General features: G+C 46.3%; 2 protein-coding genes across 3 annotated transcripts in view; one reads left to right on the forward strand and one right to left on the reverse strand.

The window, feature by feature from the left end:
- BRAP (BRCA1 associated protein) overlaps nt 1-14,249 on the reverse strand; it is a gene marked incomplete at both ends in the record, with an annotated part of 28,030 nt that extends 13,781 nt beyond the window's left edge. Inside the window, 6 exons of one of the 2 annotated variants that reach the window (XM_084254312.1) lie at nt 1,329-1,477; nt 3,360-3,473; nt 10,168-10,357; nt 11,499-11,688; nt 12,355-12,516; nt 14,168-14,249. In XM_084254312.1, coding sequence (XP_084110438.1) covers nt 1,329-1,477; nt 3,360-3,473; nt 10,168-10,357; nt 11,499-11,688; nt 12,355-12,516; nt 14,168-14,249 — 887 coding nt within the window. Of the gene's footprint in view, nt 1-1,328; nt 1,478-3,359; nt 3,474-10,167; nt 10,358-11,498; nt 11,698-12,354; nt 12,517-14,167 lie in introns of both variants that reach the window. The other variant, XM_084254311.1, reaches the window with a different exon arrangement.
- A 4,644-nt stretch (nt 14,250-18,893) lies between these two features.
- The window catches only part of ACAD10 (acyl-CoA dehydrogenase family member 10), a gene marked incomplete at both ends in the record, with an annotated part of 33,663 nt that continues 26,962 nt past the window's right edge, over nt 18,894-25,594 (forward strand). Inside the window, 3 exons of the mRNA XM_084253691.1 lie at nt 18,894-19,080; nt 20,952-21,100; nt 22,668-22,862. Coding sequence (XP_084109817.1) covers nt 18,894-19,080; nt 20,952-21,100; nt 22,668-22,862 — 531 coding nt within the window. The remainder of the gene's footprint in view (nt 19,081-20,951; nt 21,101-22,667; nt 22,863-25,594) is intronic.

Raw genomic sequence — 25,594 nt, forward strand, 5'->3', positions numbered from 1 at the left:
CAGCACTATCAAGCTAGCGCCAGCCACTGTGGCATGAGTTCAATCCCCAGCCAGGGAGCTGACCCACATGGCATAGCAGACCTCTCCTGCCTTGTCCGCTGCTCCCCTCAACAGTAGATCCACCTATTGTGCTCCACACTTTGTCTCTGGTGAGTTCTCTCACCCCCGCCACCCCACCTCTGGCCTAGATCCCAGTTCTTGTACAAATAAAAATAATTCTTTTTAAAAAAATTAAATACATGTAATTTGTGATGATCAATTATACATTAATAAACCTGAAAAAATGATAATAAAAAATCCATTAATAGGCCTCCCCAGTGGCGCAGCAGGTTGAGCGCAGTGCTGTGAAGCTGTCCGTAGCCTCTGCAGCGCAGGTTCGATTCCTGGCCCGCCAGAGAGAGTCCCACATGGCAGGCGTGGCAGACCTATCCTGTCGCGCCCGCTATTCCCCTCAGCAGTGTCTTCGGTCCATCTGCCTGTTCTGTTCTCCGCTCTGTCTCTGGTGAATCCTCTCACCCTCCTGTGCCTCTTGCCTGAACCCCAGATCTTTAGGGGCCTCCCTGGTGGTGCAAGGGTTAAGACGCAACCTATGAAGCTATCCACAGCCACTGCAGCACAACTTCGATTACCGGCCAGTCAGGGAGCAAACCACATGGTGCAGCAGACCTCTCCTACTCACCCGCCGCTCCCCTCAGCAGTGTATTTCAGTCAGTCTGCCTGTTCTGTTCCCCCCTCTGTCTCAGTGAATCCTCTCACCCCTCGTGCCTCTGGCCTGTTCCCCAGCTCTTGTATGCATAAATAAATAAATAAATCTTTAACAAAATAAATAAATCTTAAAAAAAAATCCATTAACCCTTTTCTATCATATTTAAGACAAAGTAACACTAAATACTAGTTATGAACATTTGTGTCCACTGAGTAAAAATAAAAAGTAGGTTTATAGTTGAGGCTCATTGGCACCAAGATGAAAAATGGCAGCCCCCAAGCACAGGTGACTGACGACTGCAGACCTATCCACTTCAGTGTAAGAGCCTCAGAGCTCTTCGTCCTTCTCTGGTTCTCCGGCTCAGGGACGGAAAGAACAACTCATGTGGACTAAGGCTAAGGATCTGCATCCTAAAATGATGTGGTCCAAGAATGCTGAGTCCCACGTGACTAAGCAAAGGGAAGAAGAAAGAGGCAGCCCTTCCATGGGACCACTTTACTTTTGTGCTGTTCTGGTTTACAAAGTCAAATACTTGGAGTGGGTGTTTATGGGTGGTGATTATTTTTAACCCTGGGAAGAGGAAGCGTGGGGCTCTGACAGGAGGGGAGCTCCCCGCACTCACGTCGTGTCGTCCCAGCGCTGCAGACACTGGCTGTGGAAGCTGTGGTTGCACAACGTGGTGAGGATGCCATTCACAGACTCATCCATGCGCTCCAGACATACCGTGCACTTGGGGAGCTCGGTCAGGTCCATCACCGGGAGGCTGGCGCCCTGCAGGGAAACATTTCACATAAGTCCCTCTTCATCCACCAGTTCTAACATACATGTTTTAAAACAATAGTTTTCCTGCTGCCTTTTGAACAAAAGGCTCTTGACATTATTGCTCTGTGCAAACAGTTTACACCACTGAGATTTTCATTCATGCGACAAATACCGATAGAGCACCTCCTACCGTCCCAGCATTGTGCTGGGCTTGGGGTCACCGGGGTGGACAAGCCAAGATTCCCGCCGTCGTGGGGCTGAAAAGCTAGGAAGGCAGATGGCTACCAAACCTTACCAGAGAATCTAAGATATCCCTGCGCTCCTAGAGCTAAGTGTCTGCAACTAGAAGAGAAACGAACAGGACAGGGACCTGAGTGATTTCTCCAGAGTAAATTAAAACTCTGCACCTTCTACTAAATGATGGGAGTATTGGGCCTCCCTGGCAGCCTTGGGGTTAAGTCTCAGCATTGTCACCACTAAGGCCTAAGTTTGATCCATGGCCAGGGAGCTGACCCACATATGGCGCAGCAGACCTCTCCTGTCTCACCTGCTGCTGTCCTCAGCACTGTATTTCAGTCAATCTGCCTGTTCTGTTCCCACTCTGTCTCTGGTGAATCCTCCCCCTGCCTAGCACCTCTGGCCTACACCTATGCAAAAATAAATAAATAAATGAAATCTTTTAAAAAATGATGGGAGTATCGACAGCAGTGATTTATTTATTCACCAAACACATACAAACGGAGTCCCTACTGTGTGTGCCAGACACTGTTCTAGATGTGGAACAATGGTGAGTAAAAATAGATTCAGTAAGACCCCACCCCCCAAAGAAGTCAGCCTGTCTCCCAGCATTTAGAATCTAGTCGAAAGACAAAAATTAAAAGATTTTTAAATTATAATTATCAACAGTCATTAAGTGTTGTGAAAGTAAAGCACAGTAAACTATCACAGAGGGTGAAATAGGGCTCCAGCTGTTCAAGAAAGGGACCCCCCAAGACAGCACTGTGCCTTGAACCCTGTCTGCTGTGAAATGAGCAGGAATAATTTAGGGAAGGTTTGGGGGGCATGTACTTGAGTAAAACAGAGAAAAATCATATTACTCTAGAAATGGCTCAAGACACCATGTTCATTTAGAGAAAATAATCTTTAAAACTGAGGCCCTGCACAGCCCCTTGCAGGAAGGAAGCTTGATTTTATCACATAATAATGTTTGTTTAGATAAATCTAATGATAGGAACAAACTAATTGGAATTTATTTCCATCAAACTGCTTTTAAGGTAAAAGACCTTTGAATCAACTTTAAAAGAAAGGAAATATTAACACTCTAAGAGAGTTGAATCCACTACTTTCTAAAGCGATTCAAATGAGCACATACTGCAGGAAAGACTCCCACCGAGGGCAGCAACAGATCAGAGCAGTTACAAATTGCTCTCAAAACAGAACCGAGAACTGGGATGGGGACTAGGGTGAATATTTAAAACAAAAACACTTCTTTTAAGCTCCAGGCAATTTTTTTTATTGACCTGGAACACATGAGCACTCAATTTCAAAAAAGGTATCATTTTTTGGTGCTGGGAGACAGGGGGTGGGAAAAACAAGTTCTAAAAAGAGAGATAAAATTCAGAGTATATAAAATTCGCCATTCTAGAGTGTGCCCAATGGAGTGGTTTCCTGAACATTCACAAAGGTGTGCAACTCTCACCACTACCAACCCTGGCACACTTCTCATCAATCAGCCCCAGAGGAGACCTCCCAGTCATTAGCAGTCACTCCCCCACATCTCTGTTCTCCCCCAGCAACCCCCCATCAACCAATTCTGGACATTTCCACAGATCTCTTAACTTGGTGCACCCGATACAGTCACATCAAATGGAGGAATTATATTCACACTTACATCTTCAGATTTCAGTACCTCAGCCCTTTCCACATAGACCAGCTGGCAAACGTCATCTTCTATGGAGTTGAACTGGCGGCCGTTGCAGGCCATGTAGAAACTGTCCGCGTCGGCCTAGAGCCACCAAGAGGGAAAAGGGAAAGTTAAGGGGGATGAAACCTGCTTTATGTTCACGGTGCAGTGCTTCAAGTATTCCTTTCATCAGCTTTTAAAACTTATACTTAGGAGAGAAAGCAACAGCCAAAAGTAACATCTACTGAGCAGGTTCAAGGCTAGTGGGACTCTGCGGGTCAGTGTCCTCACCGGGCTATTTCCAGGCCTGTGACAGTTGCACATGCGCTGGCAGGAACTGTGCAAGTGCAGTAAGTTGACAACTTGGAGAATTTTAATACTCAACCTGCGATGGTCAACGTTTCCCTTGATATCAGGTTTTCCCCCTCTTGTCAGCACTTTTACAGCGACTGAAAATAAGCATTTATTTTTGCAAAGCTTGGAGCCAAACCCTAGCTGGCAATTGTTATGAAAGAGCTCTTTTTAAAATATGTTAGCATCTGTGTTAGAAAAAAATAAAGGACCAGTGGATCTGGGATGGAGTGAAAAGTCAAGTCCCTCTTATCAATTAACCAGATAACCATATACCACAGCTAAGTTTCCCATCAGGAGGTTTTAAAGAAACTGGTTTATAAATCGAAAGTTAAAACTCTTGGCCAAGATCAAGAGGCCCAAGATGAGCTAGCCGTTGAAATATGAATCGTCTCCCTCCCTTGGAGAAGACAGGTCGGATGAGGGGAAGAGTCCCTTGCAGTTACAGCCGCAAAAGGCACAAGTGAACACGGACACAGGTTCCTCAGACCCCAAGTCTAGCCTTAGCAGAAAGGAGCAAAGATAAGAATCCAGTTTTTAAACTCGGTACGTTTTAGAGGCAGCAGGAGGCCAAGGCTGGTCTGGATTTTATTCCCTCTCGGGCGTTAGTCCAAACACAGGCAGCTGGGAGCTCTGGCTCTACAGTGTAGACGAGCTGCTCGCAGGAGGAGGGGGTGCTGCAAGCAGAAATGCCGCACCACCAACCTCCAGGCAGAGATTTAGGTCCGCACCAGGCAAAACCAGCTCTGCTGCCCACCTCACAGGGCACTGGATCTTAACAGCCACTGTAAGCTTTTCAGCTTTCAATTTCATGCCAATGATGTCATCCAAGTGTGGATTCCTGATTATTTATGCTTTCTTAACAGGATCAAGTGAGCTTGGCAGCTGAGGAAGGGTGATCAACTCTAAACAGTTGCATTTTTTGGAAGGGGAGGGGCTTTCCTTCAGGAAACCACCCGTGTTAGGTGGGTGCAGGGCATCTGAACATCTACACGTTAAACACCCACTCTCGGGTAATCCTTCCCTTCAGTACAACACTAAGAGCGGCAACCTAAAATGGCTGTCCCCTTCCTCAGGAGCAGTGGCTTTTCTTGAAACGCTTTTGGTGAGCAAGCAGCACGCAGCAAATGGACTTGTGTATGAGGGGAGTGACTGCCGGTCAGCTCTTCAGGGCCTCAAGCACCCAGAGCCAGCTGCAAGGGCACCTGCTGAGGAAAGGCAGACTCCTCCCGGGACCTCCTCAGAGGGACAGGGTATGTGTCACTGGGCTTGGGACAAACCAGCAGTGTCAGATAGACTGTTCCTTGGGGGATGAAGGGGGTGGCTGTTTATCTACACCAGAGACATACTCTGTACACACTGATCTCATCTTTAAAATCTCGGTCATGGGCCTCCCAGTGGCACAAGGGGTTAATTACAGCACTGGGACGCTATCGCCAGCCACTGTAGCATGAGTTCGATCCCCAGCCAGGGAGCTACCCACATGGCACAGCAGACCTTTCCTGTCTCGCCCACTGCTCCCCTCAGCAGTGTATTTCAGTCAGTCTGCCAGTTTTGTTTATTTATTTATTTATTATTTATTTATTTTATTCTGGGTACAGTCAGAAGCGCAGGAGGGTGAGAGAATTCACCAGAGCCAGAGTGGAGAGCAGAACAGGCAGAGTGACAAAGTACACTGCTGAGGGGAGCAGTGGGCGGCAGGAGAGGTCTGTGCGCCATGTGGGACCCTCGCCGGTGGCCAGGGATCGAACCGGCGCTGCAGAGGCCGCGGGCAGCTTCGCAGCCCAGCGCTCAACCGCTGCGCCACCAGGGGAGGCCCAGTTTTTTTTTTTTTTTTTTAAGATTTATTTATTTATGCACACGGGAGGTGGGGTGCAGGCCAGAGTTGCGGAGATGAGAATTCACCAGAGACAGAGTGGGGAACAGAACAGGCAGACTGAAATACAATGCTGTAGGGAGCAGTGAACGAGACAGGAGATGCCTGCCTCGCCACGCGGGTTGCTCCCTGGCCAGCCAGGTATCGAACTCATGCTGCGAAGGCTGTGGATTGCTTCACAGAGCGATGCTCTAACCCCCTGTACCACCAGGGAGGCCCCAGTCTGCCAGTTTTGCTCCCCACTCTGTCTCTGGTGAATCCTCTCACCCCTTGCACTTCTGGCCTGTACCCCAAACCTTGTATGCATAAATAAACAAATCTTTAAAAAAAAAAAAAAAGAAATCTCGGTCCTGGAAATGTAGCTTTACTCCTTCAAATCTGCACTGAGCACCTAGCATGTGCCAGGCACTGTGCCACACACCAGGATGGGAGCAGAGAACAAAATGCACAGGGTTCTGACTTCGACCCACCAATGAAATGCACAGGACAAAAGCTAACTGCAAGAAACAGAAAAAAACAGCTCTTTTATTTCAAATGTCTGCATTGTACAGAGCTCCACATTTAAAGAAACCAGATTTTCTTTTTCCCTAGTCTTTTGATTTTATTGTTCTTAGAATCAACTCAGAAAAAGAAAATTCCACTATGATCAAGGTCCCTTTACTGCTACAGTGTTGAGAGCGTGATTTTACTTCTCAGAGGGGTCTGCTAGGCCATCCCAAGCACGCAAGTGAAAACAAGCCCACACACTCTATTGAGAGGTTATCTGTCTTAACCAAAGGGAACCCCTCCTGCTTTCCTGTGTCCTGATAAGTACAAATTCCTTACTCAAAGATTAAGTTTCCTAAAGGCCACAGTACAATTCTGTAAGCACATCTCTTTATAACACCCCACCATAAAGAAAGCTGAGGCCAACAGAAATTCAAGAGATTATAAAATATATAGAGGAGGTCTGTTCATTCTTAATAAAAATTCTCAGGTAGGAAAAAGAAAAGAGTCAGAAAGTTAGCTGCCCAGGTTGTGGAGTCAGGCTGCCTTGGTCTGAATTATGACTGGAGCTGTGTAACTCTGGATGAGTGTCTTATCTGAGCCTGTTTCCTTAACAAGAAAACATGAAATGATACCACCTACCTCATGGCATTGCTGAGAGGACTCCAGGAGCTAATGCATTTAACAGAGGCCTGGCATCTAGAGAGAGCTCAAGAGTTGGAAGCTATGAGTCCTTGATTCTAGTGAGGGCCCAATAATACCTGAACAACTTCAAGTCTCATGCCAAGAGGGTGTTTTTAAATCCCTTTAAGGGTCTTGCTGGTGGCCTAGGGGTTAAGTCTCAGCACTATCACCGCTGCCACTGAGTTCCATCCCTGGCCAGGAACCTGACCCACATATGGCAGCAGACCTCTCTGTCTCACCCACTGCTCCCCTCAGCAGTGTATTTCAGTAGATCCGCCTGTTCTGCACCCCACTCTGTCTCTGGTGAATCTTCTCACCCCCTGTACCTCTAGCCTGCACCCTCAGATCTTCCAAACAAAGAAAAAATAAAAATAAAAAATCCCTGCTAAGATGGGCCTTGGGCCCTGAGATCCAGCATTGGCAATAAATAACACAACTCATGACACCAACCAAGGTCAAGGGTCCTGTCCCCACGGGGAAGAACATGCAGCAAGCCATTTCACAGTCTCAGAAAATAGCCATTATGTTGAGCAACCTGTACTTGGTCAAAAGACAAAGGTGGAGACACAGTGCAAAAGTACAAAGAAAATCCATTAAGAGTAATGGAAAATTTTAACTAGTGTTTCCTGCACACTACAAAGGACAGCACTTGTTCAGAGAAGTTTGTGGCTTTATTAGACAAATGAAGTTTTATGGGTTATTAGATCTTAGACTATGTTAAAAGACTAATGTTATTAATTTTTTCCCTGAAATTGGTTTCTGTGACTTTCCCTGCATCAGTTGCTGAATGCCCCTAATTGCTCAGGAAAAGCCCTAACTAAGATATTGCTGTTATACAGCTTCTGAAATAGTGATTATCTTCCCTTCCCCACACTTTCATTCCACTCCTACTAAGAGAAGAATGCACCAAAGAACTAAAACTGCAGACTCAAATTCCAGCTCAGTCACTAATTTCTTGCTGTATAACCCTGAGCAAATCAGTAACCTCTCTGTGCAGTCAGCTTCCTTGTTTATACAAGACTAACACAGGACCTGTCTACCTCTCAGTGCTGCAGCAAGGACTAAACGAGATGATGCACGTTAAGCACTTGTGCAGTGAGCCGTATAGGGTTAGCAACTGATAAAGGCTGCATATCATCATCACACGTGCTACCAGATTAAAAGATTTAAGGTATCACCTCCCCGTTGTTTGCAAAGCTCCTCCATGCTTCTGGAAGGCCTCCTAAGAGTGAAGCAGCTGTTTCAGTGCTTTTCCTTTCTCCAAGTCAACTTGTGGAATCTACATCTGCAGCATAGTTGAAACATACGTTTAAACACCTCCCTTAATGGTGAGGCGCTTCGGCGCTTCGTAGAGTATAGATAACAACTGACTATCTTGTTCCACAGACCTCTACACTAAGGGTTCTCTTTCTGTGGCACACGCAACAGGTACAAATGCAAGTCGACTCTCACTTCTCTTCATTTCCTCCCCTGGCCCATGAGCGGCTGCTGCTGCTGTCGCCTGGGGATTTCTGCAATGAGGAAGGAGGAGCTTACAAGTGGGCCTTGTGTCACAGGCTCCCTTTCACCCACAAATCTCGGTGCTCGGTCAGAGGCAACGGGAAATGATCTGCACAGGCACACCTATTTCTCTGTCAATCTGCAACTCTGAATTATTTATCTGGGGCAAATTCAGGAAGGCTGTTTATTGATGAGGTGAGGAAGACGTAACTTTGACAAAGTTGCATTTCAAAATCAAGTGAAATTCCAGTGGCGAAATAAACCAGGCTATTTTAAAAAATTTAATGAAACCTATGGACAGGGTAGTTCATTAATAAACTAGCTAATGCCCAAAGTTTACCTTATTTTTATATTCATACAGAAACAAGTACTTATAAGGATGAATATCTAAAACCAAGAGAATATCTTTCTAACATCTTTAAAACGGAGATGCATGGAAAGAGTAGATTAATGTAACAAGGAAAATGAAGTGACTGGAACAAAAAGAATCTGTTATAATGCACAAGTACATTTAAAAACCAGAAATATCACCATTCTTTCTGTATTTTCTATTGCAGTGATTTCCAATGAGAACTCCAAGTAAAGCATCCTAAATACTTCAAGGAATGTTATAAAATCCTTCTTGTCATCAACATTTTTTTTTTTAAAGATTTATTTATTTATTCATACAAGCACTGGGTACAGTCAGAAGCGTGGGAGGGTGAGAGAATTCACCAGAGCCAGAGCCGGGAGCAGAGCAGGCAGAAGGACCGAAGTACACTGCTGAGGGGAGCAGCGGGCGGCAGGAGAGGTCTGCGCGCCATGTGGGACCCTCCTCCGGTAGCCAGGGAGCAGCTGGGGATCGAACCGGCGCTGCAGAGGCTGCGGGCAGCTTCGCAACCCAATGCTCAACCGCTGCGCCACTGGGGAGGCCCACCAGCATTTTTTTTTTAAAAGATCTATTTATTTATACAAGAACTAGGGTACAGTCAGAGGCACCAGAGGGTGGGAGAATTCACCTGAGACTGAGCAGGGAGCAGAACAGGCAGACGGACCAAAGACACTGCTGAGGGGAGCAGCGGGCGAGACAGGAGAGGTCTGCTGAGCCATGTGGGTATCTCCCTGGCCGGCTGGGAATCGAACCCGGGCTGCAGAGGCTGCGTGCGGACAGCTTTGCAGTGCGGCGCTCGACCCACTGTGCCGCCACCAGGGAGGCCCTTGTCACCAACATTTAAGAAATAAAATGTACTTCATTATTTTCTAAAATGTGCCAAAGAACACCTTTTAAAACAAGAACTTGGGTCTCCCTGGTGGCGCAAGGGTTTAAGTCTCAGCACTATGAAGCAATCAATAGCCACTGCAGCACAAGTTTGATCCCCGGCCAGGAAGCTGACCCACGTGGCGCAGCAGACCTCTCCTGTCTCCCCGCTGGTCCCCTCAGCAGTGCATTTCAGATCCGCCTAGTCTGCTCCCCACTCTGTCCCTGGTGAATCCTCTCATCCCACCCCGCACCTCTGGCCTATCTCCAACTCTTGCATGCGTAAATAAACAAATAAATCTTAAAAAAAGGCATAAAAAAATAAAGAGAACTTAAGACACATGGGCACAGGGTTATAATGGCAAATAATTTGGTGTCAACTTCAGATGTTTGGGATCTCTTATTCTACTAGAATAGTTACTACTGGATAAACACACACACACACACAAACCTAGATTTCATACCCAGTTGAATTTATAAGAAATTATAGGTATGAATATTTCTTAGAAATATTTTAGAAATATTTCTAGAATGTCAGCCATATAGTCATAAATACATAGCAAGAATATTAAGCACAACCATTACAAATGACACACAGCTAGTACCAGTTTCAAAAAAAATAGTTTCTGTGGCAAAGAGATTTTTAATATCTTAACTTTTACCTGTGCACTAAACTTTATCAGCACCATATATTGATTTGGAGTAGAGTCTCTGATGATTTTCATTTGTTCAATTACTTCATTAAATGGGGCGACAAACTTCATAAGGTCATGACTGGTCATTGTAGCCGGGACGGTGAGGATACACAGCATGGCACTGCGCCTCACGTCTTCTTTTAAGGAAGTCATCTTACTAATAAGACAATAATTAGACTGTCTTAGATAGAGGAGGTATGGTTAGTTCAGACAACACTAATTAGACAACTTTTATGCCCCCCAAAATAGGGAAAAAGACAACTTGTAATACTGCACCAATCAACATAAACGGCTCGTTATTTTACCTGAAAATACACACTACATGGGGAAAGGTTTCTGCTTCAGCTCGTCTGCAGTGCAGTTAAGGTAAGCCCGGACATGTGCTACATTACACCCACTATGGAAATGTTTACTCTTTAGTGGTTATTAATCTGCATTCAGCCAATCTGCTGTTTTTGCATTATTCTCATTAGCTTTTGAAAAACGACCTGACATTTGGTAACTCAGAAGTGCGACTTTAACTCTGGCCTTTCACTGAAGGATCTACAAGATAAAAAAGCTCTAAATAAGGAAGAGCATTCTCAACTATGAGGTTATGGACCTGAAGATATAAAGTGTTGCTGGTTGGAACAGCTGCAAAGGAGGGAAGAAAAACCTCCCAAAAGATCATTTGTAAACTCACTTTAACAGCTGTGATCCAAAATGGCTAACTGTGTATTCACTGTTCCCCACTGGCGCCCTGGCAAGCAAATTAGGACAAGGACTGTCTTTAAGAGATCAGCTACTCATTACCCCAGGAGCTGACAGCCTGGCTAGTAGATTAGCTCGCCAAATGCTCCCATTCCACTGGCCTCTAGTAAGCTTTGTTTGGACCACAGGTAAGGGTTAAAAAAACAAACAAAAAACAAGGTGATGACATTGCAACCCAGTAACTGATTCTCTGGCAGCTTCTTTAGTAAAAATTTTGAGGGGTCATGAGGCCACAATGTTATGGGTCACCTGTAGTTTTTCCTTTTTATCTTCATTTCTTTCAATTTCCCGCCATCTTCAAGCCTACCTTCCCGAGGAATATTTTGCTAGCTATTTTCTCAAGCACATCCACACTTTTCTTTAATAAGAAGATTTGACCCAATCTACAAGGTTTAGTAAATGTAAAACATCTAAGAATTCTCAAACATACCATAGAAGAAAGTATTATCCTTTAGTAGCTAAAATCCATTCCCTTTCAGGGCAAGAGATTTTTCTTTGTCCTAAGGCAAAAAATAGACCAACACAAAAAGGAGAAAGTGTTTTCTTACTTTGTCTTATATAGGTGCATAATACCATGAACTATTTCAACCGATGGATTTCCACTGAAGAATGAGATCTGGTCTGGAAGCTGTTTGGATGGAGAATCGGGAGCAGTGCTTACGCATTCTTTACTTTGATCCTTACTTCTTGATGCAGTAAGGGATGCTTCTGAAGACTTCTTTTCTTCCATGGCAGCTTCTAGCTCATCTTTCACAAATCAAAAATTAGCAGATTATAAACAGATAAGAAATATTTGGAAGGATTCTAATTAGATTAAAACTTGGAGCCAAAAGACTGAAAACTGACAGAAATTGCCATGTACTGCATGAGGAACTAAGACAATGAACAGTTGCATTTGGGGTGGGGGGGGCATCTCAACTTGCAAGTACTCTCTGCCCCATCAAAATCTTATTAACGCCCCCAGAAACTCAAGGAGGTCTTTCATATTTGGTAGTACCATAAAAAAAGACGGTGTCTTCCATCATGCATTCCTAAGTGGGATAAACATTAGGGCTGTTAAGTTTGAAAACCAAACCTACCAGTTCTGACCACTGCCATGCTGGAGATGTAACACCTGGCCACTCCTCTTGGCTGGAGTGAGCTGGCAGAGCAGGGGATGTACAACATGTTTATCTGGATTCACTCAGGACCTGCCCCTGACTAAAGTGGGAAGATGCTCTCCTCGCTAATAGAGTTGTCATTCCAAGAATTTAGGAGAAATATTTGGCTTGACAACCTTATGCAAGGTACACTGGCAGTGACGGATGAAAAGCATGCTAGAGATCAAAATCACGGGCTCACCAACAACATGCATAAAACTGGCAGCAAGGGACTAACAAGAGTCTAGGGTTCTAGAACGCATACCTGGGTTGGACTTCATGGTCTCAATGATCATATCTGTCATTTCTCGACGCCCAAGGTGCTGATGTATGATTGCTGCTTTCTCCCCTGGTGACTTCCCTTCTAAACAGGCTACGGCTGAAGCTAGTGTCTTCTTTTTGATTTCCTCATCAGACATTTCCCCGGCTAAAGAACACATCAATGATTAATAAGTGAAATAAGAAAAGTTCCCATGCACTCAATGTATCCATCGGTGGTAGGTTGTTCTTCTCTTCTCGTTTTGCTGCCTTCCCCCAAGGTAATAAGATGCCTTTGCGGTACCCATCTCACTCATCTCTGGGGCTCCTGCAGTGCCCAGCAGAGAGTCAGTAAACACCCAGTGTGATACATTCATAAATGCAGGGCAATTCTAGTAAAATAATGTACTTTGAAAGCAAATCAAAAAGAGCAGAGCTTTGGAGAAGGTTCAACAGTAATTTATCCAGAAGAACCAACATTTTAGTGATACCTGGTGAAGTGAAACTATGTTGAGCTCAGAATGAAACTATCAAGTCCATAAATAAACATGATTTTCAGAAGCTTTTAGGGGCAGTCCTCTTAAGCACCCCAGGATAGCCTCATGCATGAAAATCTGTCATCACTGTCTTAAACCAGTGAAACACAAAAAAACAGAAAAGGATTTGGAGACTCATTGGATGTCCTTATTATAAAAGCTCTGTCCCAGGAGAAACCAGGCGTGTTTCGCCTACCACTGGATCCTCAGCGTTTACTCCACAGTGCCGAGCATACACTGGCAGCTCTAATGATTTGTAAAATCAATGGCTGACCCATGTCACTGTACATATGGGGCTAATGTCAATTCAGCTGACTTTCAGAACTCAGGAATCCATTAAATCATAGTCAATCTTTAATTTGCAGCTCCAAAATTAGCACACAGAAGGAAATTTCCAATGACACCATCTCTACCTGCTCCAGGTCCCTCCCCAAACCAAAGGGAGATCCTCTCCGAATAACTTTTCAAATGGCCTCTTCCTTCCTTCCCAGAACTCATCACGGTTGTAATTCTACATTTATTCTGCAGCGATTTCACTCGTCTGTCTGGGGTACACTGCTGGGGTTATTAAAGCAGGGGCTTGTCTGGTTCTACCCACAACTAGAGCTCCAGCAGACAGAGACCACTCAGTAAGTTATTTCGTAAATGGATGTTATGGTTGGGTAATGTCTGAGGCTCAAGGAACTGGCTCTTAGCTGCAGTCCCTGCTAAGGAAGGTGAGTGGCTGGTGATGAAGAGCTCTGATTCTCAAGTCCAGACTCTCAGATTTGCCTAGAATCCCGGTCTCCCCAGTTACAGATAAGGGTGGGCAAGTCATGTCATCACGGGGATTCAGTTTCCCCAATCTGTAAAAGGGGCAGCCCACCCATCTCCCTGACAGACTTGTCGTGAAGACATTTAAAGCAGGGCGCTGAGCTCCGTGTGGAACTGCTCCGTTTCCTCAGACTTACTGCTGCAGCCCCGGGCGCCGAGTGGCTACTTCTCCCGCGAGGCGCGCCTTCCGTACCCCTGCCCTCACAAAGCCCACGGGCGAGCAACTTGCACCCCCGGCTCTGGGGCAGGGAGGCGGCGACGCGCTCGTGGGAGGAGGACGCGAGCAGGGATGGGCCGGGCCGGGCCGGGCTGCCCCGAGCCCACAGCCGCGGAAGGCCGCCCGGGGCCGGGTGGACGCGCGCGATCCCGGCCGCCTCGCAGCGTCCTCCCGAGGCAGAGCCCTCGCCGCGCCGCCGGCCGGGCCGGCCCTTCGGGAGCGCGACCGCCGGGGCCCGGGCGTCAGGGACTCACCCGCGGCGCAGAAGCCGAAGCCGGCGGGGACGGGCGAGTGTTCCGCGAGCTCCAATCGGATGACAACCAGTGACACACTCATAGGGCAGGCGCGGGCCGGCGCGGGCCCCGGCGGGCTCGGGCAGGGCTGGGAGGCGAGCCGAGAGGCCGAGCGGCCCGGCAGCGCCGCCTCCGCCTCAGGAGCAGCAGCGGCAGCAGCTGCTCCTCGCGCGACGCTCGGAGCCACAACAACCTCCACTTCCGCCTCCCGGCCGCCGTCGCCGACCCTTGGGGTCACGCATGCGCGGGGTCCCGCGCGCCGATTGGCTGGGGCGATGGCCACGTGACCGAGGCGGCCCGGAGGCGAGCGGGCGCCCCTCGGGGTGGGGATCGGGCGGCGCGTCTGGGAGCGAGCGGGGCGGAGGGACGGCGCGGAGTTTGCGGCGGCGCGGTCCCCCCTCAGCCGGTCGGTGGGTGTGCGCTCAGGCGCTGGTCCGCTTGCCGGGGACGCCTCGCCGCCAGCCCAGCGCTGCTGACGGCGAGAGGGCCCCGGCTCCGCGCCTGCTGGCTTGGCCGAGCACCTGCCCTCCTGCCTCTGCCGTCGTGTTCGCTCGCGCCTGCCCCAGGCAGAGTGAGCTGTCAGCCGCGGGTGGGTACGCGGAGGCTGAGAGGGGGACTCCGCTTCTCAGGGGGACTCGATCTCAGTGCCAGACTGCTGAGGTGGGCGGTGGGCTGGTGACGCGCGCGGTGCTGGACCTCGATCTGGGCCCTGCTCCTCGCCCCGCTACTTCCCCAGCGCTTCTTGGGGTCCTAGGGTCCTAGGCGCTCCGGGGGGTGGTGGGGACGCTTGATGATTAAGATAAACACAAAGTTAGTGTGGCACACAGTTCATTTGGAGTCGACCTTGATCATCAGTAGTGTGACCTTCAGCTGCTTGTTGGGATGATACCCACAGGCTCTTCATGCAGATATTCTGCGCTTCAGCAGTCTCTGCAGCACGCCAGACTGCCTTCAGCATAGAGAGATTAACACAGAACATGTAGGTGGCATTATTTTAGGTACATGTCACAGCTCCTGACCATGTGTAGAGGCACGAGCTATGCACGCTATAATATGACCACATGATATAGGTGTCTCTATAACCTGTGACTGCATCTTAGCACATGTGTTTCAGTACAATGTCTATATTAGAGCTTCGCAGCCTTGCCACCATTCATACTCTGAAGCCAGTAATTCTATAGCAAGGAGGGGTGAATGTCCTATGCACCATAAGATGTTCCGCAGCCTCCCTTGTCAGTAGAACTCCACTTGGTGACAACTAAAATAGCTACACACATTGCCAAATGTCCCCCTGGGGTCCAAGTTTTCGTCCTTTCCCTCCAGTTGTCACTGGTTTATGTGAAAGTGCATATGCTGTGTTTGCATAGTACATGCAGGTGACATGAAACTTGTGTCAACCCACAGTATTTAGTGGGCAATATTTAGTGGTGTGCCAGGTACTAATTGAGTGCTTTGCATACTTTACCTCATGTAATACAACTTGATGAGAGGTACTATAATTATTCCCACTTACAGAGCAGGTTCAGAGAGAGAGTAATGTATCCAGGATCTCACAGTCAGTAAGTGACATCTATAATTTGAACCCAAGCAATCTGATTCCAGAGCCACTCTCAACCTCTTTACTAAACCATCTATTTAAAACACAACACACTATGCATATTTAGGAAAGCATAGATTAGGTAGCAAATTACATTGTCATGCTAATCTCATTCTAAGAGATTAGGGAGAACACAAGTGTTTTTTACTGTGCAGAAGGAAAATGCCAGGTGCAGAGAACTAGACTTGTTAGCCAAGGAGGAGCAAGTCGGGCATTGTCGTTCTTTGTGACTGTCAACCACTAAATCTGTTTTCCCATTTTCTGATTCATCTAGTTTATTCAATCTTCCAACTCCTATTTATGCTAAGCACCTGCTCTGTGTCTAGACACTGCGCTGGGCCCCAGGGGATGGTGATACGCAAAGATGAGTAAGATCATTTTAAGGAGCTTAAAATAATAGGAGCAGATAGACATGAAAACAGTTACTGGGTGAGGGGGGCAGGTGCAGTAGCTTGGGGAGAGACAAGCAGCAATGGGAGGGGAAAAGGAAAAAGGGTAAGGCCAGGCAGAGTGTGCGGGAAAAGAAAGAAAAGCCTCTCCAGAGGAGGTAAAGCCAAGGCTATGATGTGAAGGTGATGTAAAGTTGGCCAGGTAGGTAAAGCAGGAGAGAGGTATGAGGAATCACAGCCCCCCGACCTCCCTGTCCCAGGCATGCTGGGAAGTGACTAGAACAGTACCATTCTCTCTAGTTGGAAGGAATAAGCACACTAGTCGTGGGAGCGTTGCCCACTCATCCACTAGCAAGAGTAAGTGAAGGACAGCATTCCCAGTGGGGATGAAAGTCAGCCCTGCAGGCCCCAGAGACACTTCATCTCTGTCAAGCCATCACACAAAAAGTGTTGACACTTTTAGGAGCCTATAAATAAATTTCTCCTTCCATCATAAACTTTAGCCTTGGCATAGGAACAAGTAAAACTGAAAATGCAAATCAACCTCTAATTTTTTTAAGATTTATTGATTTATGTATATGAGAACTGGGGTACAGGGCAGAGGTGCAGGGGTGAGAAGATTCACCAGAGACAGAGTGGGGAACAGAACAGGCAGACTGACTGAAATATACTGCTGAGGGGAGCAGCAGGCGAGACAGGAGAGGTCTGCTGTGCCATGTGAGTAGCTCCCTGGCCTGCGGGAATCGAATTTGTGTTGCAGAGGCTGTGAATGGCTTCGTAGTGCTGTGCTTAACCCCTTGCACCACCAGGGAGGCCCCAACCTCTAAATTTTTAATTCCAAAATTCACTCACCAATTCAGCAAATTTCCAGTCATGCAAGACACATTTTATATCATCTTGAAGATTTACTGCTTTAGGACCTTCTCTTTAGATGCTCACATAGTTGACTGAATCCTTAAGGAGTTCCTGAAGTGATTCCCTTAAACATGTAGTTCGTCTTACCAACCTGTTCTTCTCTTAACCCCATAGTAAGCTTTTTAAAAAAGATTTATTTTTATTTATGCATACAAGAACTGGTGTGTAGGCCAGGGGTGCAGAGGGTGAGAGGATTCACCAGAGACAGAGTGGAGAGCAGAACAGGAGGATCTACTGAAATCCACTGCTGAGGGGAGCAGCGGGCAAGACAGGAGAGGTCTGCTGCGCCATGTGGGTCAGTTCCCTGCCCAGGAATCGAACTCATGCTGCAGTGGCTGGTAATAGCTTGATAGAGTTGAGACTTTTAACTATAGAAATTACATTAAAAAGCTTCAAGATTTTCACAAGGAAGTGACTGCAAATAGAATTTACTTTAATTATTCCGTCCCCCTGCCCTTTTTATTTCAAACCTGCAGAAATTGACAGATTAATACGTTAATCTCTCATGTATCCTTCACCTAGATTGACTGACCATTGTTTTTTATGCTTCTGTGGTGTGTGTGTGTGTGTGTTTCTGAAAAAGAGGTAGTTTAGAAAAGAGGAAATGGAGAACAGTTTGGAGGCTGCTGCAGCAATCTGTAGGAGGAATGGTGATGTGACGGTGGCACCAGGAGTGCTAGGAGGATGTGAGGACAGGGTATCTTGGAATAGAGGAGAGTCCTGATCGCTCTTTCCTGGTAGAGAGAGAGGTTTCATGAAGGAAGTGATGGGTAAGCTACAACCTAAAGGACATTTTGGAGTTAGCCAGGTAACTGGTGCAGGGAAGCAATCCAGGCCAAAACACAGCATAAGCAAGACCCTGGTAGCAGGAGAATGTGTTTGAAGAAACTGCACCTAGATTTGCATGTCCAGATCATCCAGATTAAGGTGAAGAGAGAAAGAAGGTGGTGGGGCAGGTTGTTGGCTAAATCAGGAAGGCAGATCCTAGAGTGCCCTGTAAGCCAAGTTGGGGAACTGAGTTTATCTGGAGGCAATTGGAAGCCATTGAAGGGTTTTTTTTTAAAAGATTTATTTATTCATGCATACAAGAATGGGGGGTACAGGCCAGAGGTGTGAGGGGTGAGAGGATTCACCAGAGACAGAGTGGGGAGCAGAACAGGCAGACTGACTGAAATACACTGCTGAGGGGAGCAGCGGGTGAGACAGGAGAGGTCTGCTGCGCCATGTGGGTCGCTCCCTGGCTGGGGATCGAACTCATGCTGCAGTGGCTGCGGACAGCTTCATTGGTTGCATCTTAACCCCTTGCAGCACCAGGGAGGGCCCGCCATTGAAGATTTTAAACAGAGTTAGAGTGTGATCAAATTGGCCATTCTGAAAGATTATGGTGGTTAAAAAGTAAAGAAAGTTTTAGAAGGAGGCTTGAGAAGATGCCAGGGGACCATTCAGGAGGCTGAGGCACGGATCTGTGGGTCAGATGTTAGCTGGGAGAGAGGGGACAGGAGGACGGAGACCCTCAGGGGCCTTGACGGCCCAGGTGGCATTGAAAGCTGGACAAAGTCAGGGCAAGACCCATTTTTCTAACTGGAGCAGCTAGGTGAGTGGTGGAGCCCTTCACCTAGGAACTTAGAAAAAGGAATGATGGGTGAGGGCGGACACCCCAATTTCAGTTCTGGCTGTGCTTTGAAGGGGAGATAGTTGGAAATGTCCAGTTGGCACCCGAGCATCAGGATGGAGGCAGCAAAGGCAAACGATACCCTGTCTTTCTTCTCATGCAGCCTGGCCCGACATGAGCCTAAGGAGGCTTTTCCAGTCTGCTCAGCTCCAGTGGGCATGGAGGGGAGCCCTCCTGAAACACACGCGGTGCAGGCGCCAGGGAACCCCTCGATGGACGCATTCTGGAGGCGGCACCTACCGGGCGGTGATTTTTGACATGAGTGGGGTTCTCATTCCTTCTCCGGGCAGAGTGGCTGCAGGTGAGCTCTTCTTTCTGCTTCACTTTCTGAAACTGCGGGAGGGGAGGAAGTAGGGAGGGCGGGGAGGGGAGAGGCTGTGGGCAGCAGCTATCCTGGGGGTAAAATTCTGGCTCTTGAATCAAATTCCAAGCATCCTCTTGGACAAATTATTCAACTTCTCTGAGTCTTCGTTTCCTCATCCTTAAATCAGGGCTAAAAATAGAACCTACCTCTTTGGGACTTGGGGAGGATGAAATAGTGCTTACAAAGCACTCGGTTCGCACAGCAGGTGCCCTGCTCTTCCTCAACTCTCAGTAAGTGATGACCTGCGGTTATTGCCGTCCCTGGCAGGGGTAGAGCGTGGCTGCCTGTCCCTGAGAACTGTGCTGCTTGTGAAATTTGGGGTGCTGGAATTTTTGCTCCGGTCACTAGCTTCCCATGTCCACGTCCCTCCCTCTAAACTTGCTTTTGGGGGCCTCCCCGGTGGCACAGCGGTTGAGCGCTGGGTTGCGAAGCTGCCCGCGGCCTCTGCTGCGCCGGTTCGATCCCTGGCTGCTCCCCGGCCACCGGAGGAGGGTCCCACATGGCGCGCAGACCTCTCCTGCCGCCCGCTGCTCCCCTCAGCAGTGTACTTCAGTCCTTCTGCCTGCTCTGCTCCCCACTCTGGCTCTGGTGAATTCTCTCACCCTCCCGCGCTTCTGACTGTACCCAGTGCATGTATAAACAAAACAAACAAACAAATATAATAAATAAATAAATAAACATGCCTCTAAAAAAAAAAAAAAGTTATAAACTTGCTTTTGGGCTACGAGATCAAAGCTCTCATCTCCTATCCCTGCTTCATCAGCCCCTCTCTGGCTTTGCTTTTTCCCCTACTCAGTTCAACTGACTTTTCTTATAGTAGTTTTGGCTTCAAATGTTGGACAAACCTACTGTGAAAGAATGTGAAATGCGAAAACGATGCAAAATTTAAATTTCTAAATGAAATTTTGGGGGGACACAGTTATGCCCATTTATTCGTAGATTATGCATGTCTGCCTCTTTCCAGAAAGTTTGCCAACCCTTGATTTAGGCTGCTATTTTACTACAAAATTAGTATACACTTGACCGAAAATTTAGACTACAGCCCAAACACTTTAGCCTCATCTTCAGGAGGTATAGTATAATCAGACTATTTTTGTCAGTGTGATGGATGAAATGCTATTGCTGTGGTTTTTTCTCTTTGGGTTATTTTAATATTCAGGTTGAGTGCTTTTTTTTTTTTTTTTTTTGGTATATTTATTGGTCACTAAAAGGCAAAGTTTTCCCTTTCCGTGAATTGCTCGTTTTTATTATTGATTGGCAAGAATGGCCTGTCCTGTGTTATACTGCTTGCAAATATTTTCTCCCTTCTGTGGCCTGTCTTTTATTTTATTTATAAAGTTCTGTGATACCAGATTTTCCACTTTTAATGGCATTAGAATCATCTGTGTTTTTCTCTGTGGCCTGAGCTTTATGAGTCTTGGTTAAGAAAGCCTCTTCCTCAAACTCATAAAGATGTTCTGTATTGTTTCCTGTTTCAGAGTTCTAGTATCTGTTTTTTTTTTAATCTTTTGGGGATTTATTCTTGCAATGGTGTGAAATCGGATTTATGTTTTTTTCATATTGAAACTCAGTTATGCCAACCTCATTTATTGAATAGTAAGTGCAAAAGTATAAAAAGTGCAAAAGTAAATTTCTGCCTCTTGCTTCTACCCCATTTGTATTCCCCCTGTCTCCCCACCCCCACCCCATACAAAGTAGTACCACTAGCCTTAGAAGTCGGAGGTTGGGATTTTGCATTTCCTGACTTTCTCTGAATTCCCAGCCACTTGTCAACATATTGCACTTATTGTATGTCTTGCTTCCTGTAGAATGGGAGGCACAGAATCAAATCCCTTCTGGAACGATACTGAGAGCCTTGATCGCGGGTGGTGAAAACGGGCCCTGGATGAAATTTATGAGAGGAGAGATAACAACAGAAGTTTTCTTACAAGAATTTGGGCTCCATTGTTCTGAAATGGTGAGTGACAAGTGTACTTGAATTTCCATATTCTTTTTGCCTAGAGTAGTGGATGCAACACACAGCCATGAAGCTGGTTAAACTGCAAATACAGAAGTGAAAGCCTAATAACCCATTAGAAGCTTTCCAGCTATTGCTTCCTTTCCCAGGTACACAACTTTAGCTCCACATATGAATAAATACGCATGTCCTTCACTAAGCTTCTCCAGCAGACGTCATTCGTCTGAAACAGGACCTCCCTGTGTAACAACGCTGGTCAAAAAGCTTATTTAAAGGCTTTTCTCTGTATTATGTATTGTTCTAACTCTTTGTTTATATTAATTCATGAAACCTTCATAATAACCTTGCTAAAATATAGTAAAGTTCTGTGGACGGAGGATGAAGATGGTTGTTTAATGTACTTATTAATCTACTTATTAGCACTCAGCTCTGCACTAGAGGGCTAAAATAGTAAATTATACATATTATATATATATATAATATGTATAATATATATATATATAGCCACGAATATATATACACCTTGAAAGCATTATGCTAAGCGGAAGATGCCTCATAGTTGTATGATTCCATTTATATAGTGTCCAGAGTAGGTAAATCTACAGAAATGGAAAATAAATTAGTGATTTTCTAGGATGGGGGAGTGGGAGCAGGGAGTGACTGCTAATGGCCATGGGGGTTCACTTTAGTGCAATGAAAATGTTCTAAGATTGCAGTGATAGTTGCACAATTTTGTGAATATATTAAAAACCCTTGAATTGTACACTTTAAAATGAGCAAATTGTGTGATATGTGAGTTGTGTATCAATAAATATATGAATGTGCTTAAAGTAGTAAACTTGCTTTGCAGATTTTGAAACGTGATAAGAGTTTCAAAACCACACAGACTGAATTTAAAAACAAAAAAATTGAATAGAAACTGAAGTCGTAATGGCGATGCTGAGGAATCCAGAGTCATTAAATGTCTCCTGGATCATTAAAAATTAAATTACATCTGCTTAATACGGTTTGAGAGTTTAATGTATCCTCTTCTGGGATTCTGATACTTTTTAAAACTGACAACCCCTGAGTGAAAAAAAGAAGTCAATTAACTGGAATCTTGCTATTAATAGCTCTAGTCCCTAACCATTGTGACTCTAATTCTGAGTCATTTTTTTACAGCCTATGTAGGCCAGATTCTGCTCAAGTTTCAAGGGAGACCATCCCCTTTAGGCCGCAAACCAGGGGCCCAGCCCTTACAACCAAGTAGTCACAGGTAGCCAATGATAAGTGTCTCTGGGGCCTCTCCAGTGGCCTAGGGGTTAAGCCTCAGTGCTATCACCACTAAGGCCTGAGTTGGATCCAGCCAGGGATCTGACCCACATGGCACAGCAGACCTCTCTTGTCTCGCCTGCTGCCCCCTCAGCAGTATATTTCGGTGGCTCTGCCTGTTCTGCTCCCCACTCTTTCACCCCTGCACCTCTGGCCTATACCCCAGTTCTTCTATGCAAAAAAAAAAAAAAAAAAAGTCTCTGTTGGCGATGAGCTTCTGACTCCTAACAATAGGTGGTTCTCTCCCCTTCCTTAGTCGAAGATGTCCGTGCCTGTGGACTCCTTTTTCTCCTTGATGACCAGTGAGCAAGTGACAAAGCAGTTCCCAGTGATGACGGAGGCCATAACTCAAATTCGGGCAAAAGGCCTTCAGACTGCGGTCTTGAGCAATAATTTTTATCTTTCCAATGGGAAAAGCTTCTTGCCCCTGGACCGGAAACAGTTTGATGTGGTAAGCTGAAAGGGATCCAAAACAATCAAACAGGGTTCCTGTCCCTGCTTCAGGCTTTAAACGCTGCCTTTTAGTAGGTCTTGAGTGACTACGTTTTTTATTTAGACATTTGAGTAAATTAGGTGTAGATGTAATAGGTTGCAAAGAGGGCTTTGGAAATATTACTGTACTCTTAGCAAGGTCAAACATTTATAGACCTTTATAGATTTGACAACGGGTTGAAAACTCAGTTTTGATTCCCTTCTGTTCGGGATTTGAACTTTCATCGTCACGTAACACAAGTGCTTCCATCAGACCTTACTTAATGGGTCTCTTGATCTTTTCAAAGACCAACCCTGTTGCCTTTATTTTCATGGCATTAATCCTTAAACCTATCCAATAAAAGTTTCTGCAGAAGGGAAAATGCCCAAATAGGTGGTGCTAGACACACACAATCATTAAGCACTTGAAATGTGGCTAGTGTCACCGAGGAACTGAAGTTTATTACATTTTCATGAATTTAAATGTAAATAATCACCTGTGGGGCCTCCCTGGTGGTGCGAGGGGTTAAGCACAGCACTGTGAAGCTGTCCACAGCCACTGCAGCACGAGTTCAATCCCCACCCAGGGAGGTGATCCACATGGCGCAGCAGACCTCTCCTGTCTCTCTTGCTGCTCCCCCCAGCAGTGTATTTCAGTCAATCTGCCTGTTCTGTTCCCCACTCTGTCTCTGGTGAATCCTCTCACCACCACCCCCTGCCCCACACCTCTGGCCTGTAGCCCAGTTCTTGTATGCATAAATAAATAAATCAATCTTTAAAAAAAATAATCACCTGTGGGTAGTGTCTACTACTGGACAGCACCGTGCAGGTTTCGCCAAGTACATTGAGAATAACCTATGTCAAGAGGTGATTTTCTGGGCCGGGAGGTGACTTCTAAGAAAGATTCCCCAGTTTCCTAACAAAATAGATCACTATCCCAGGATAGATGTGAATTATTGATAGATGATGTGCTTAAACCTCACTCAGCCAGAAAACAGATTCTTACTGAGCTGTTACTGTGACCAGGCGCTGGGCTGGGCTCGAAGGGACACCGTGTTGAATGTGACAGATAAGTTGAATCTCAGGAGCTTAGTGGCCTCGCAGCTCATGGCTGTTGTACTAGGCAGTGCGATAGAGAGCATTTCCATCATTGTAGAAAGTTCTGTTGGGTACTGCTGTTTTAGCACATAACATTTAGTAGAACTGACAGGCAGAAATTTAGAGCACAGAGTGTTGGCAATTAACCTCATATTCAATCTCCTCCCTCCTTGGAGCAAGACTTACAGCAATGGAATTCTCTCCCCTCGGTCAGGCCCTGCCTGACTCCATGCCCTCTTTGGTGTAGCACATCGTCATTCAGGCTTACCTGGAGAAGGAGGCTTCCCCTCATCTTCCTGGAACAACTCTTCAATAAATAAGACTTCTAATTTAATCTGTATTTGAACATACCGACCTTGCTCCCAGAAGGTAATAGAAACCTTTCTATTACCAAGAAGGTAATAGAAACCTTGAGCTGTCCATGCCCTAGAACAGAAAGATAAAGCCAGCTTCTTATCACCTGAACTCTAAAATTTTTTCACTTGCCTAAACACGGTCACCCAAGAAGTGATGTCTGCTGGCCAGCACTTGGCCCCCTGGCTCTGGGTTCACCTGCCTGCCCCCAATCTCTCTTCATAGTAGGCACAGCAGGTCCCTAAAACACCTGACTACTCTGCCACTCTCTATGGATGGGTTCTTTAGAGGGGGCTTCTTGCTCTTCTGTTAGCTCCTGCAGGCCCTTAGAAGACAGGGAAGAGTACAAGAGAGGTCCCCTTTATTTAGGACATATTGACCTGAAAAGACAGTTCTCATCCAGCCTGGAATAATGCGAATGTGGAGCAGAGGAAGAGGCCCTTGGTTTTGCCCTTGGTCTTGGAGAGCGAGGGTCATTCCAGGGTGAGTCAGGGACTTGGTGCTATTCTTAGGACAGACCAGGAAGTGTCCCTCATAGGCCCTGGGGCTGTCTTAGGCCCACGTTATCAGAAATTAAGCCCTACGGACCGTGTGGGAGGACTTCCAGGATGTGGCTGGATCAGAGATGACCTGACCCCGAGACAGCTTTCTCAGACTGCTCCTGAAGCCTCAGCAGCCCCCTGTTCCTGCTCAGATGAAGGGATGAAGCAGGACTGTCAGGATACAGGAGGCTCTTAGCATGAAAACGACAGTGTCCCTTTTTTTCCCCTTTGCCACTGATAGCTCCACTGGTCTCGATCCTCTTGTGGGATTCATCTAGACTGAGCACGACTATTTGTTTGTTAACCTCTGTTTAAAACAGACATTAAAGTGAGGTTTCTTTTCTAGCAGTAAAAAGTGCTTTCTTTCTGGAAAAATCGTGAAGTACTTTCCATGAAGCTGAAATAGACAGCTTTTCTTTTGCTCTGTGTAGCCACAATATCTAACACTAGGAAAATGCTTTGTCATTTTGGAACTCATTCACCTTTCACAACCGCTAAGATAAATGAGGTGGCTGTCAGCCTCCCTGTCTTGCTGAGGATGACACTGAAGCCCATCCCGGCCTCGCTGTTTGCCCAAGGTCACTCACTGTGTTTGAACTAGAACTTTGGTTCTGGGTTGGTCCCAGCTTGTAGCCCAGTATTTCCAAATCATCCAACCTAAAAAAGCAACATCATTTTTATGTCATAACACTCTTTAGTTACTTGTTATAACAAATAT

Source organism: Talpa europaea (genome assembly GCF_964194135.1).
Source record: "Talpa europaea genome assembly, chromosome: 14".
NCBI lineage: Eukaryota > Metazoa > Chordata > Mammalia > Eulipotyphla > Talpidae > Talpa > Talpa europaea.